Consider the following 15,004-nt stretch of genomic DNA (forward strand, 5'->3'; position numbering starts at 1 on the left):
TACTTTTTTTTTTTTTCTTGAAAGCACTGTACATAAGAAGAAAGCAACAAAACCTCACAGGAAACCTTTGTTTTCTCTATTTTTGAGGCTAACATGTATACCATTCTAACCTTGTTAAAATTTCTACAAAGGTATTGCCCACTTAAAAGTATTTCCCCTATTCATATTACAACAGTTGCTTATGTTACATTGAGACACGATTATTTAAAACCTTAAAGCAATATACATTTATTAATATGAGCAGAGCAAAAAAAAAAAAAAAAAAAATCAACGCCAACTGGTTAAGGCACATTGAAGTTGATGATGTCATTGGCAGAAATACAAACATGTAAAAAAAAAAATCAAATAATGCTTTATTCCAAACCTATTGTTAAGAAAACGTAATATACAAAGTATTGCCATAGCTGTAACAAGAAGGTCATATTAAATCTATTGCTGCATAAGTTTAAAGATAGATATGGCTGTACACCATGTGCATGTTGAAGAAAATTGTAGCACATTACATTACAACTCTCATACCTCTTTACTTTAGTGTATTTGTAATGTAATTACTACACATAAATGCAATTTATGTGTAGTAATTACACATAAATGCAATTGTTACTTTTTTTACTAAAACACTCCCAAGTTGCGTTGTGTGACGAAAAAGAAGGTTGATGCTTGCCTTTACTTGTGAATCAAATTTAAAGACAAGCATTGACTGAAAGCAGTTCTGTTCCCTGACGTTAATCACCTACTTATTTGGTTTTTAGTGATGGGTAAATATTTGGTATATTTATTGGTACATGGCCACTTGCATTTCTCATATAATTTATTAATTAATATTGCCTCTTCAATACAAATATCAGCATCACTCTTATGAAGTAATATTAACCATAAACACAGTCTTATCATGTTATGAATCCAAATATCTGTATATGAATGAACATCTATAGAACAGTGATTCAGTCTTGTGGTGAAGGGTGGAACTCTTGCATAATTCAAATGAAATGCATTGAAGCATGTCTGAACTGCTTTGCCTTCCAATCCTCCTTCCTTTCCAGTGCTTAGCGGTCAGCACGCCATGGAATCATCATGATACAGCCAAAACTGAAAACCTCACCTTGAATCCTGCAAAATGTTTCTGTCTATTCTGAATCAACCAAGGAAATACACTGATAGATATTACTGCTTTACTTTTTGATGCAGCCTACCCTACATTAGAAAATAAGAGTAGGGAAATAGCAGAATTGGTGAATGGACAGAAATACTGGTGAATCTGACAACAGTTTGCAAACATTTGCAGATTTTCTGAAGTGCAGTGGCCAGCTGTTGCGCCGCATTTATGAGAAATATAATTACATTTCAATATTTTATGTTATTTTTGTGGACCATGTGTGCTACACTGCAACTCCTATACAACTACTATTCGGTTCATTCTCTGAATTCTTGAAGTTTGACAAATAAATCAAGCACACATCTTTTTAGCTTTTAAATCACATACATGGAGTGCTGGGGGTAATGCATTTGCAAATGTAACTCTTTTCTTTCCCTAATAATGACTGTTGTAAAACAGATGTTCAAATTTTAATACTAATTAGAACTATATTTTCTCATGTAGCTTGGTCTCAACTCTTCAGTTGATTTCTGAACACTACTAATGTATAATTTATATTATAATTATAATCTTGCAATGCTGGTTTTTCCCAGATCCAATTACCAGTAAGTTGCTGTTATTTATTCAGAATTTGAAAAAGTAACTTAAGTAGTCAAAATGCCATTTTATTTATGTGTAAATGATGCAGATGTATTATGTGAGTATCACAGAGTCAAACATCACACCTAAGAGCATGTAGGAATACTTGGTCATGTCTACACCTGTTTTACCTGTTGGTTGCTGAAAGGCTCAGCAAATAGCCTTTTTGCCTTCCACTCACATTATGCACATTCCACTGGAAATTACCTTCAGCAAAGTTTTTCCAGGCACTCTTACAAATGCATGCCTCAACACTGAACACCGTGACTCATCTTAACAACCCAAATAACACTTTTTCAATGCCCCAAAAGCAGCTGGTCACTTGGAAACCACAACAACATGGGCACCTATATCCACACAGAGGTCTTTCCATTTTTGATTATGGTGCCAGCCTTCTCCATGCTGGCTTTGGGCCTGGCCCCCTGTTTCTCCTGGGCCGTGTTGACCCGGTTCTGTTCGGCCACGGTGCCCCCCGAAGCCGGGCTGCTGGTTCTGGAGGTCTGCGGGTTACTCTTGTTGTTGTAGGTCTGGAAGGCCATGTCCAGCTGCTCCTGGGCCACCCTTAGGTGCCGGTGCAGGCTGGCCAGGTCCGAGGGGATGTTGTCATCCGGGCTGGTGCACTGCTGCTCCTGCGCCACGTTGGCCAGGTTCTGCTCGTGCGTGATGAGGCTGTTGGGAATCCGGCTGGGCTTGTCCGACTTCATCACGAGGTTGTACCCCGGTGGCGAGGCGGGGATGTTCCTGGGGTAGGGGTAGGAATACGAGGGCCGCCGGCCTTTGCTCTTCCGGCGCCGGAGCATGTCCCGGAAGGTCCCGATGCCCAGGTGGACCATCTCGCAGATGTTGAGCAGCAGACAGAGGCAGCTGACCACGTACATGATGAGAAGGAAGATGGTCTTCTCTGTGGGCCGGGAGATGAAGCAGTCCACCGAGTGCGGGCAGGGGCTCTTGTTGCAGACGTAAGAGGGGTTGACACGGAAGCCATACAAGAGGTACTGGCCAGCCAGGAAGCCCACCTCGAAGACAGCGCGGGCCAGGAGCTGCATCACATAGATCCTCATCAGGCCCTCCTCCATGATCCTCCGCCGGCCATCATGCTTCTGCTGGTCCCTGTTAGACGGACACTTGGCCGCCTCTGGCTTGATCTCCTGCACCTCCAGGGTATCTTCATAGATCATGGGCTCCTCCTCTTCCTCCTCCTCCAGCACCTCCTCCAGGGTGCGGGTGGCCCTCCACTTGATGGCGTGGGGCTTCTTGCGGAACTTCCGCTGCTTGCGCCGCTCCTCCTCCGACGAGCGGGCGATCTTGTGGATGGCGTAGCCCAGGTACATGATGGAGGGGGTGGATATCATGATGATCTGGAAGACCCAGAAGCGCACGTGGGAGAGCGGGGCGAAGGCGTCGTAGCAGACGTTGTCGCAGCCCGGCTGCTTGGTGTTGCAGGTGAACTTGGTCTGCTCGTCCGAGTAGATGGACTCGCCGCCCACCGCCGTCAGCACGATGCGGAAGATGATGAGCACGGTCAGCCACACTTTCCCCACAAACGTGGAGTGGTTGTGGATTTCCTCCAGAAGACGGGTGAGAAAGCTCCAGCTCATGTTGGTCATAGGGCCTGTTCAACTAAAACCTGTGAGAAAAAGACACACAAGTCAGACCCTTAACAACTTAACATTGTCCACTCTTAATGATTGGCTGAAGTTGTGTTATACTGACTAACCATCTCTAAAAAATCCTTAACATGGGTAAGTGGTAACGCTTCACAATTTACACAATTACACAACTAATGCTCACTCATGGTCAAGAGAGGGATTATGGATCAGATGCGCCACACGGTTGGTATTTTCAAAGGCGTTGCCAATCCTCAGGCTAAATGTGACTGACTTTAAAAGGGCCAAATAGTGGAGCATTGCTTTTTCATCTGTTTTCTGAAAGGGATGCAATGCGAAAAAAGACATAGGTTCATTACAAAATCTGTCTAAAGCATATTCTGCTAAGCATCACTATATCAGTTGCATGATGTAATCAGTAGATATTTTGTATGATTTATGCAACATTCTGTGAAATTCAGCAAAATCTGGCCAAAGCTCAAGAAAATGGCTAAGACTTGTTTTACCACAAGCTGTAACATTAACTCTGTGAACAGCGCTCAGGCAATCCCTGCTTGACATAGCCTCTGGCAGCTAACAGCCATGACAATAATAATCCAATTAATTTCACACTGCATTTTCCACTAAGGCTTTAAACAGCAAAAAGCTCCAAGGCTAGTCAACCACAACTGCTAATTAGAAGCAACAACTGTAAATTTAGTTCCTCTGCCAAATCACTCAGTGGCAGGTCCTGCTTTACATCCACTGCCAAGTGATAGTAAATGTAAATATCTGTAAGATCAGCCATATCAATGACATCCCATTTCTTATTCTTTCATTTTTTTTATATAACTACAAAACATAAATATGTAAAATGATGCAATTAGCCCGACAATTTTACATCAAATGAAGGCTAAGTACTGCCTGAGCGCTGAATGCTCAGTGATGTTCAGCTTGAGCCATATGTAATTAGACAGCAACATATTTCGCAAGACAGTTTTGTTTCATTGAAATGAACTGACTGCTGCATCCAGACAGGTTATCTCCTGACAGAGGAGGTAGAACATACTGTTCTTAACAACTGAGTTTGACTGCCTTGAACAACAGATACCATCTCTTTATGACAGAAAGCCGAGTGTGGATGGCAGTCTATCACAGCATATGGGAATAAACATTGTGTCCATTGCAATTTATAAATACAAAATGATTGTTGGGTTTACTGACATGGCAGTTGGACCCAAAATTGTTTTTCTGCTGAATTCTTGGTGAGGACATCCGAGAGCTACTCAGGTATTTCAACTATCAAAAAACCGTTCAGGAAAAAAATGATTTAAATGGAAAATGTCTTTCAGATGTTGAACGCTTCAGATTTTCATATTTTTCATATGCAGATTTTTCATATGCAATTTTCTTCTAATCTCCTAGTTTAAAAACATATCCTACTGTCTAGACATGATGACAAGCCAGAAGACTAATAAACTTTAACAAATCAGTCACTGAGCCAATGCTCAAGATACAGGAGTAGATTTAATACTTTAAAACCAAAAGAATCAGCTGCACCATCTGTAGATAATAATAATGTGCTAGATTTGCAAATAAAGTCATATACCTGAAAAACATTCTTTCACCAAGGAAACATTCTTTGCACAGGAAAATAACTCTACTGATTTCATGTAATCACATAACATGAACCTTTAAATGCTTTCACACTGAATATATTGAGAGTAAAGTTCCTAATTGACATACAATTGACTGCACAGTATAAAAAGAAAAGAAAGCAAAAAACAAAACAAACAAACAAAAAAAGAAAAAAGAAAAAGGATTTACTTACAGATCATGCTTGCCCCTATGGGAATGCATAGCTCTTAAGTTCTTAACTCTTAAGTTAGTTCTTAACTACTAAATCTGTAAGCTGTATTGTTACCTTAAAATCCTCCACCTCTCTGAGGAATTGCCAGCTCCTTTCATTTGAAGCATCTTGTCTGGGCACGACTCTGCGTGCTTGATGTTTAAATTCCTGTCACCTCGCTTCGTAGAATTTGGACACCATTCTACAAAAATCTACAGTCCGTACTTGTAAACCGAAGACAGGGTAGGAAGCCCAAACCCGACCCAACCTCAAATCACAAAGTGCAAACTGGACACTGCTGACATCTTTTATACTAGTTAGAGGGCTCTTGGTCCTTCTCCAAAAAACATTCTGCTATCAGCACTTGGACTTGTGGTTTGTGATCTGCGGGAGGGTCAAAGTTTTGACTTAATCCCGCCTTAAGTTTCTTGTGTTCATACAATCACTCCAAACAACAGGGATTAACATCAAGAAACAAAGGGCCTGTGAACTATTCTACAGAAGTGGGTAATATGTATGTAGCACACATAGCCCCTAAGGCATATGTTCTTGATAAAATCTTTAAATTAGAAGGCTGTTTTTGCATGATGAAGCTGCAACAGTCGATTGCAAACACTCCCTTGAAATCCATACATCTATTAGGATGGATCTTGAGAATGAAATTCGGTTAGGCAAGGTATAAATTTGGTTTCCATCAAATAAATAACAAAATGTTTGTCCTGTTTCCACACACCTATTAATTAAATGTAATATATACTGAAGGAAAACCCATTTCATTTTTATTAAATGATTATGTCATTGCTGTACAAATGTAAATATTCTACATACAACCAGCATCATTCCTTGTTAAATTACCCATGCATCTCCCCATTTATTAGCTCTCATAGCTTACAAATTGATCTCAATAACAATATCTTCCAATGCTGTGTTGAATGTAAATAACAAGGCACAGCAAATAGCTGTTCCTTCATCACAGCTGTTTCTAAACTGCAGGATAAGAAAGCGTACTGGGGTGAGATGAGGATTCAGTGGGAGCGTAAGTGGGGGAGCACAGGTGTGGAGATGCTCTGATTCCGGGCTCTTCTTCCGAGTGTATCCTGAGGTGGCCCATGGGGTGTTTATTTTAGACTCAGACCCACAATGCACCCTGGGTTCACAGGCTCAGGTGAAGGGGGGACATAGAGCATAAGGCTCTATGTCCTCTGGAGACTGAAGAGGCTAAAAAACCATCTGTATTGGTTCTGAACTGTGCCACGCAGACACAGCTGCATATTCTAAGTAAATAGTAACCTGTTGTTAGTAAATTATCTGGTTAAAGTCAACGCTCAAACTGTTCTAAACAATTCATCGGGTTAGCATGGGTTATTTCAGCCACAGACTATCACTTCAAAACTTTTCATCATACTCAAGATGTTCATTCTGTAGATGTTTTGAAAACCAGCAACAAACAAGTGAATTTCAGGTTTTTGGCTTTTTAAAAAAAAAAAAAAAAAAAAAACACACCATATTCTTAGCCCTTGTAACTGCAGCGCTACATTAAAAATGACAAGCTTATTAAACATCAGCTATAACGCTATTTAATCATCAGGACAATGTTTTTGTCTAAAGCTTCCCCAGAGCTTTCCCTTCAGCTGTTTTACTGTGAACACGCTCTGGGGCTTGCACTGCCCCACTAGTGTGTTAGATAAACGCTAGGCTGTGATTCAGAGGGGTTGTTCTCATGCATGACAAATGGTATACATGAGAACGCAGGGCATCCATCTGAGCAAGAGCGATCCTCCTTCTACAAACTCAGCAGGACTGACCTTTCTGTCCACTGTTTCAATCCATTCTGCAACTTTTTACAAAGATCGTCGCATAGCTGTTAATGACAGTGTTTGCAGTAGCATGTACATATGCGCATTTTGTAAAATATGGATTATTTGGTCAGCCTGTATTTTCCTCTTCTCTACACGGAAGTGGGGATCTGAAGTTAGAAATATGTAATTCTTTTTTCTGCTTCTTAAAAATTCCATGTGTGGCATGGTCACTGACATCCATGGAACAAAATCTTAACAGAATACCTTTGATATTTAGAACGTAAGAGAAATGATGGAGCACAACTAGTGTGGTTTCTTTATTTCCTTATACGTATACCCGAATTTGAGCCCTTTCATCTTCTGCTACTATTACATTGAAAGAAAAATTGTCTAAGATCAATGTTATCTTTTATTCAGTATCTAATGCCTGATGGCTACAGACTACCAAATATTATTTTATGTGATATCTGCTATGACAGGAATGAGAAGTGACAAGCTTCAGTACATGTCTGAATAGATGCTTTTGAAAAAAAAAAATCACATTCTCAGTACAGCAGTAATTTTAGCAGGAATTACGCTAAAATTTGACCCACCTTGTAAACCACAAACCGTTCCCTCTGTGCTATTGAAAGGGGACTCTCACCTTAATCAGAGACAGGCAATACCAGCCCTCCTGGGCCAGACTGCTACATGCTTCAGAGGAATCTTGTGAATAACATATTTACTGAGGCATAAAGAGACAAAACACACCCCGTGGCCCTCCAGGACTGAAATATCTCAGCCCTGTCTTAGAAGGAAAACTGCAATCCTATTTTTTATTTGTTGGAAGGTTAGGTGCTGAGTAACAAGCACATGTTTTAGACAATTAACACTAGATTAATGAATAATTCATGATTAAACTCACGTTGCATGTAAAGAAGCTTTCATTTTAAATATAACAAAGCATTAATACTGACTTGTGTAGGATTTGTAGGATTGTAAGGACAAATGATACAGATTAAAAGTAATAATACTTCATAATAATACCCCTTAATATCCAAATATCTTAATATATCATTTATTTCAAAGCTATTAGCCTCTTGCCCCACAGATTTCCATCTACAGCAAAGGAACCATTCAGTATTCTAGAACAGCTCTAAATTTAACGCATGAACATATATTACTGCATTGCCCTTAACGGTGTGGTGGTGATTTTTCCCTACATGCCTAAGCTTCACTCCCTGATGGAGACCTACAGTTTTATAATGCTCTTTCATGAGCAGCAGGAGGCAGGAGAGTGTGGTGCTTTTTAAAAAGACTTCTACCAAAAAATATTTGGTAGTACTTCTATGGCTAAAAACTACCTAGACACGAAATACTGTGCTTCATAATTATTAATTAATTATTTATTAGTTAATTAACTCTGTCTGATCTGTTGTCTCTTCTTCTTAAAACTACTGCTCGTCCACAGCATCCCAAAAATCAAAAAATGCAAAGTAAAAACGAAAAAATAATTGAATAGTCAACAGTCATGTTCTTTTAATTGGCTCTCATGACATTGTACCCATGACAGAGGTGGGATTGACATTAGATTCGGAAAAAGCAAATAAAACATGCTGAAATGCTGAAACCCAGGATAAATAAGCTGTAAGAAATGGATGGAATATGGTATAGCAGCACCAGCTGAGCCACCTTCAACTGACACTGCGGAGCACAAAGTGACCGCAGACTGAACTATCAGCATTATGCCCGTCACATCATGTAAGGACATAACACCGGAGGGAAGAGTCTTTATGAACGGAAAGGTTCTTTTCATGGCCAGAGGTCCTCTGGCTGGATGTCCCTGGGGTCGCCAGCAGCACAGTGACAGGCTTGCAACTCCTGACGGTGTGGTGTCCCTGACGGCGCGTTTGGGGGGGACAGTGCCTCTTGAACTCCCGAGGGTTCGCAGGGGAAACTCGAAAACCCATTTGTTCTCTCCATCTGTCCGGCTCGCCTCCGCGGAGGGAGAGGAGGGGGGGGTCATAAGTGGTACTAATTCTGCCATCGGGGCTTGAGGGGGGTGTATGAGCTGTATCCCAGTGTCACGGCAGGAATGAACCGACCGCTCTCTCACCCTGAGCTCTGGGGTCGGCCCTGACAGATCAGCTCAGCCTTACTGCGTTCACAGACTCCCCCCACGCTAACCCCCGCGAATCAGATAAGCTCTCGGGGAATGGCGTGTTTAGTGACACTGTCACCGGGGCAGATGCCTCCAACACACTCTGAGAGGGAGCGGGACACTCCGGAGGTGTGAGGTTCAGATCCGGGGCAGTGCCTGCATGCAAAGTATGAGAAATATTGTACAAGACCATGTACAACTGCATGACTGCAGCTACATGCTGTAAATAAAGACGGTTTCAATTCATTTTGTTGTCTTTTTGGGCTGAAAGTTTATCTGTGGTAGGAACATGAAGTACTTTGGAAGTATGTACTTAAATACAATGATTGTAACTACCAGAGTTAGAGTTTCAGTAATGCATAACTGTCTTCTGAAGTTCCAAGTCACAAACAAAGTGAAAAACACTACTACTTGAGTCAGATTTTTCTGTAGCAAGTAAAATTGTCCTGTAAGGAATTGTTTACATGTACTTTTGAAGTTCATATAAATTTTTCAGGGCATGCACATCAAATGAACATATTATTATTATTATTATTATTATTAAGAAGAAGAAGAAGAAGAATATGGGTTAACTGGTGTAGAAATTCTCACTTCAAACAACTTGTCAACACAACATTCTTTTGTATAGCTGCTACAGCACTAACTGAATGCTTGTTAATGAACAAATGCTCCCTGAAAGAGAATGAATCGCTCCGTGTGGAGCTGCCTGCGTGCCACACGGGTTTTGCGTGGGTTTTCGCCTCGTGCCTTCTTCCCCTGCTGTGGGACATGTCTCCTCCCCAAACCACACGAAGCCCCAGCGCATCCAGGGGGGAGGCCTGGGCTCACTGGACGTGCCGGCACTGCCGAGGCGGCTCGCGGCCGCAGATGGTTTCAGTGGCGCGCCTTCACCCTCGTCACGCGAGGCCCGTGGCAGCAGCCCAATCGGAGCCACCTCTGGAGACACGGCGGCTCCTCTGTTTGCAGAGGCAAGGCTTGCAGACCGTAGCCGGGGGCGTTACCTCATGTCTGGGTAAGTAGGTCTGTGGGGCCTGTCAATACGCGTTAGAGGAGCGCTCTCTTGGCTGGGCCATCAGGGTCCCAACGTGCAGATGGCTACATCCTGTTGCTGTATGTGCGTTTACTCATAAGATGCCTTTTTATTTGCTAAACGGAAACCATAGCCCATTAGAATTTTGGGTTATGAGAAGCAAAGTATTTCTTCATTTCTCTCATCACCTCTTCCCCTTTTCTTTACAACATTGTTGAACATCACATCTTTGCATTGTTGACTGAATAGACACCTATGGTTTTGAGGAACATGTTAATTACTGATGAATCAAATACTGAAAAGAAAATAACTGGTTTCACAGCAGAGAGGCCTCTGAGGTCTTTTTTCATCCTCTGAGGTCAGCAAGTGACTTTTCGTCTCTATAATGCATGAATGGACACTTACACTTAGGTGGTGGCTGCTGTGAACGATTTATATCACTTATGTTTTTTTTATCGAATTGGTGTTATTTCTTCATTTCAGATGAAATTGAATATGCTCCATCTCATGTCAAGCCTCCCCACTAATCCTGGAGGTAGTGGTGTCTCTTCTACCTGTTAGCATGTGAATAGAGGCCGTGCTGAAATGCATGCAAATTCTTACTCCTCACAGTATGACACCAGCTCAAGGGTGGTGTTCAAGCAAAATGTTGCCAAAGGCACTAAAATTGCTAGGACCAGCTCTGGATTTAACTGACTAGCAATATTTTTTTTAAAAAAAGAATGAACCACAATTCAAATTAAATCACAGAAAGAGAAAGGATGAAGCAATGCATTCTAACCTTTATATGAATGGTAGAAATAGGTTTCAAAAAGAAAGGATTTCAAATGACCCTGTTTTCCTAGGCGTTGAAGAGCTTTAAATATGACTTTCTGCTATCCTGCTGTTGTAAATGTTAGGAACAGCATATTAAGAAAAAAATATGTTGCATTTACCCTGTTTAATTTTCTTGGCCAAGTCCTGTAGGAGCTGTAGAAATATTATCATTGGAATCTTCCATACCATAATATTTAAACAGCAAAATGATTTCTCTGAGGATAATGTTATTGCTTAAACTTAAATATGCAATTAATTCCTTCTATATTATATACTCTACACTGGCCCATTTGACTAATTGGCCTACATAGAACTGATAAATGTCATTGCTGAAAACTAACACGCAGTGGGTGGTCTACAAACAAGAGAGTAAAATCATACACACAACGTAAATTAAGTTTATTAAATTAAATTATTTATTAAATTAAAACATTTGTCCTTATTAATCTCTCAATGTCCTGCCATTTAATTCTTTTGCATCTACATATTTTTACACTATAGCCCTCTGTTATATTTGTCTGTTTCTTGACTCTGAATTGTCAACATGGATTAAAGGTTTAGCAATGCAATGACTATGCACCTGCATATCATTTTAATAACTATTCTCTGCCTGTTTTTTCTGCTAAATTTGTATCTGTGCCTTTTGTTTTGCCAACCTTTTGGTACTGGCTGGTGTACTTTGAAACCAACAAAAGAGAAGTGCTTCCCCTATTATTGCATTGTAGGATGAGAGGGAAACAATAACTATTTCAACATTGACTCACAGAAAAATGTATGAAAGTTGTGCTCTCAATGTCTGCAACAGACTTCTATGTATGTTATATTGTGGTGTTTATCATACGAGTCATTTACAGACATTCTGCCGTGTGGAATCTAATTTACCTAAGCTGCCGTGAGACCCTGAAGGCTAAAATTATATCTACTCAAGGTAGTGGTCTACACATGGACATACACATTATACAAACACACACACATGCACGCACGCACACACAGACACACAGACACATTCAGATGTATGCATGAATGAATGAATGTTTCATGTGAAGGCTTTCCGTGGGATCACACCTCCACCATCTTTTCCTCAGGTATTTTTCACCAACTTTGTGAGATTGCATGCCTTTCCCCTGAATGCAGGCCACGCAAGCCTAATGACAAACATTCCCATGTAGACTAAGCTGTTCTGAACCCCCAGGCCCCTATAAACACAACTCTCACATGGAGATACACACAATCTCCGTTTACACTTATCTGTTTGTAACTTCTCTGTATACAAATTATTATGACCTAAATTCACTGTCTTTCAGTGATCACTGTTGTAGGCAGCTAATGCCCTTAAAATACAGCTTGCCATACCACTGCAGTAATACACAGCTTGTGGTGGTGGGAGATGCTGCTTGAGAAGCCAGCAATGTATAATTCCTGAAGTGGATGTCAAACACTTCACAATAAATCCAGTTGTATAGGTACCCAACTCCAGCTTGGTTTAACTCATTGTAAAAATGTGAAGCGCAACAACTACAAGTGCAAGTGTAATAATTTCCATCATTACCTTTGTAAACTGTTTACAAGAAGGCTCTAAACAGGTTGTATGCCATTTTTAATCTTAATTAATTATTTTAAATGACCATTAATTGGTATTTTGATAGTTAATAATGCCAATAATAAAGATATTGACATAATAACAAATAAAACATGTATACAACATAATAAGAGTAGAACTGTATCAAACAAATATAATAAAAAAGTACCTTTTTGTTGATGCATACATTTCTGACACGGAAAGTGTGACTGTGTATTTCTCCTAATGATGGTGAAAGTTGCGTGAATTTCAGACTTGACCTAAACCTTTATTTAAAATACTGGATTTAAATCTTAGTAACACACATCCTCCGTGTGCATTAATTTTCATATTGCCCTTTTACAAGCAAATGGGAAACGAAACAGGCTAACAGAACACTGTAATGTCATATTTTCAGTTTTCATAGACCAGTCATCTTAATGTCTTTATGTTACCAACTTGGCAATTTTGTTGCCAGAGCGAGAGACTTTTACAGCTTCAGACATAAAACTAACTTCAGACAAACTAACTTTTATAAACTTATATGACTTATACACTAATATGTTTTTCCAGCCACAGTGGCCAATAAGTCAGGGAGCTACACTTCCCCTAATCCCCAGCTTCACACTAATTAACTTCTGGTTAAAAAGAATCAACAGGATAATCTGGCAAATTTTTGCTATAACCTAACATTCCTTTTACGAATAAGATTCTGTTAACATAATACTGGAGTTTCTATGGGGCACTTTTGAGCTGAGCTGAGCTGAGTTTCACTGTTCGGGTGAATAGTTTTATATTTGTTCATCAATTCTAGCAAGCTGCATGATACTACAGTGGTTAATTGCCTCATCCTAAAATGATCAAAACTGTTTGCATAGCATGTCCATTGTTTTTAGATATAATTCACAGCAAAACATTCTCCCGTTGCTCACAACAGATAAAAAAGTCAAAGTGCCGTTATACAAATAACACTGGGTGAATTGTGGCTCTGCCCAAATGCAATTCAGTGCACAAAACATGGCAAGCTGCCTCTAAGGAGGCAATTAAAATCCTAGACCCAAATCCAAACCCAGCTAGCGGCACCATTAATAACAGAATTACAACAACATTAACATTGTCAAATATTCTGCCTTAAAAGAAAAATTTCCAACATTGCATTCCTTTACGAAGCAAAACAACACGATAGAACAGTGTAGCATTTTTAATCCTGACTTAGTATAAAACATAAATATATATATATATAGCCCAACAAGGATTAAGACACACAAACGGCAACTAGTGAAACTGGTATTTAAAGCGTTTTTTGTTTGACATAACAAGAATGACTGAAAACAAACTTCTGCAAGTTTCCAAAACTGAGAGAACTGTGATTAAGAATCTGTGTATGCAGTCAGCTGCTAATATTTTTCATTATGAAATTAAGAGAAGATGAAATTCCATTGAAAAGCTATTTCTATTGTATATTGCATAAGTATTCAATTTCATATAAAGCTGTAATGTAAATATTGTTTCGGCATACTGATTAGTAATCAAACACCCCATTAGTGTAGGTTGGAACTTACAGAGTAACATCCTTGAAAGCATGTAGGTACCTCATGTATAAATGTACTAAATCTTTCCATGGATTACCTCAAAATCTAGACCTTAACAAAACACATTGCAAACATGAAAAAGTTCAATCCAACAAGTTAAAGTGTGGACCCTGACCAACTCAGACAAAGTCAAGCGGAGGCATAGCTAAAAATGGCATTTTTCTCAGAAAGCTTTCCCTGCTCTTTGGGTGGGGAACTTTTCCACTCACACACGCCTGGAAGCCCTCAGTTTGGAGATTGAAGAGGAAGGGGCACTGACGGGACTCACATTGAGAAACTGGTCCTGCGCGCCTGACCCATGACTTCTTCCACATCCTCTCCGGCCCTTATCTCTGGATGTCCTGGCACAGGCGTCCCTCTGAGACCGACGACCCATTCACAGGCAGCGACCTCCCGCCACCCGCCGCACGCTACATCTCGATCCTCGCGCTGACAGGACGTAGCGCGGTGATGCCTAGGCAGCTCAGGAACGTGGTTCTCTGTTTACCCTCTCTCCTGCCCCGGCACGCACTGCTGTCTTCCTTTCACGGGTGTCTCCTACTCTGGACCCAGCCTGGTGTCTGTTACACCAGCTTTAAGATCACAAAGAGAGAGAGAGAGAGAGAGGGCGAAGGAACCCTCCTCTAGGAACTGACCCTCGCTCAAGAGGTCAGACCTGAGGACATCTGAGAGCAGCAAGTGAAGCGAGGCGCTCAGTCAGATCGCGGTTCGCCGCGGCAGCCGCCACCAAACAACACTCCACTACACTAAGCAGCGTGTTTTCCGGCCGCCTTCACCAGCCGGTCTGCGCAGCGTCGGAGCGTGAGGGAGCGTCTTGGGGACCGCCTGCTCTGCCTACTCTCCCGTGGCAATGGCAGCGCAGACACACGCAACCCCAGGAACCTCGGAGAAATTCGAAT

General features: G+C 40.9%; 1 protein-coding gene across 3 annotated transcripts; it reads right to left on the bottom strand.

Annotated features, from left to right (window-relative positions):
* Nucleotides 1-410: 410 nt before the first annotated feature.
* Nucleotides 411-14,659, bottom strand: gjc2 (gap junction protein gamma 2). Of its 3 annotated transcripts, none has more exons than XM_036518819.1 (2): nt 14,374-14,659; nt 411-3,362 (listed from the first exon to the last, which is right to left on the bottom strand). In XM_036518819.1, the coding sequence occupies exon 2, from the start codon at nt 3,340-3,342 to the stop codon at nt 2,083-2,085; it is 1,260 nt and encodes a 419-aa protein (XP_036374712.1). In that variant the 5' UTR covers nt 3,343-3,362; nt 14,374-14,659; the 3' UTR covers nt 411-2,082. The 3 variants fall into 3 exon arrangements, with proteins under 3 accessions (XP_036374712.1, XP_036374713.1, XP_036374711.1); XM_036518820.1 differs by lacking the exon at nt 14,374-14,659 and adding an exon at nt 5,246-5,341; XM_036518818.1 differs by lacking the exon at nt 14,374-14,659 and adding an exon at nt 5,153-5,338.
* Nucleotides 14,660-15,004: the final 345 nt, after the last annotated feature.

The sequence above is a fragment of the Megalops cyprinoides genome, chromosome 24 (assembly GCF_013368585.1).
Source record: "Megalops cyprinoides isolate fMegCyp1 chromosome 24, fMegCyp1.pri, whole genome shotgun sequence".
NCBI classification, from domain to species: Eukaryota; Metazoa; Chordata; class Actinopteri; order Elopiformes; family Megalopidae; genus Megalops; species Megalops cyprinoides.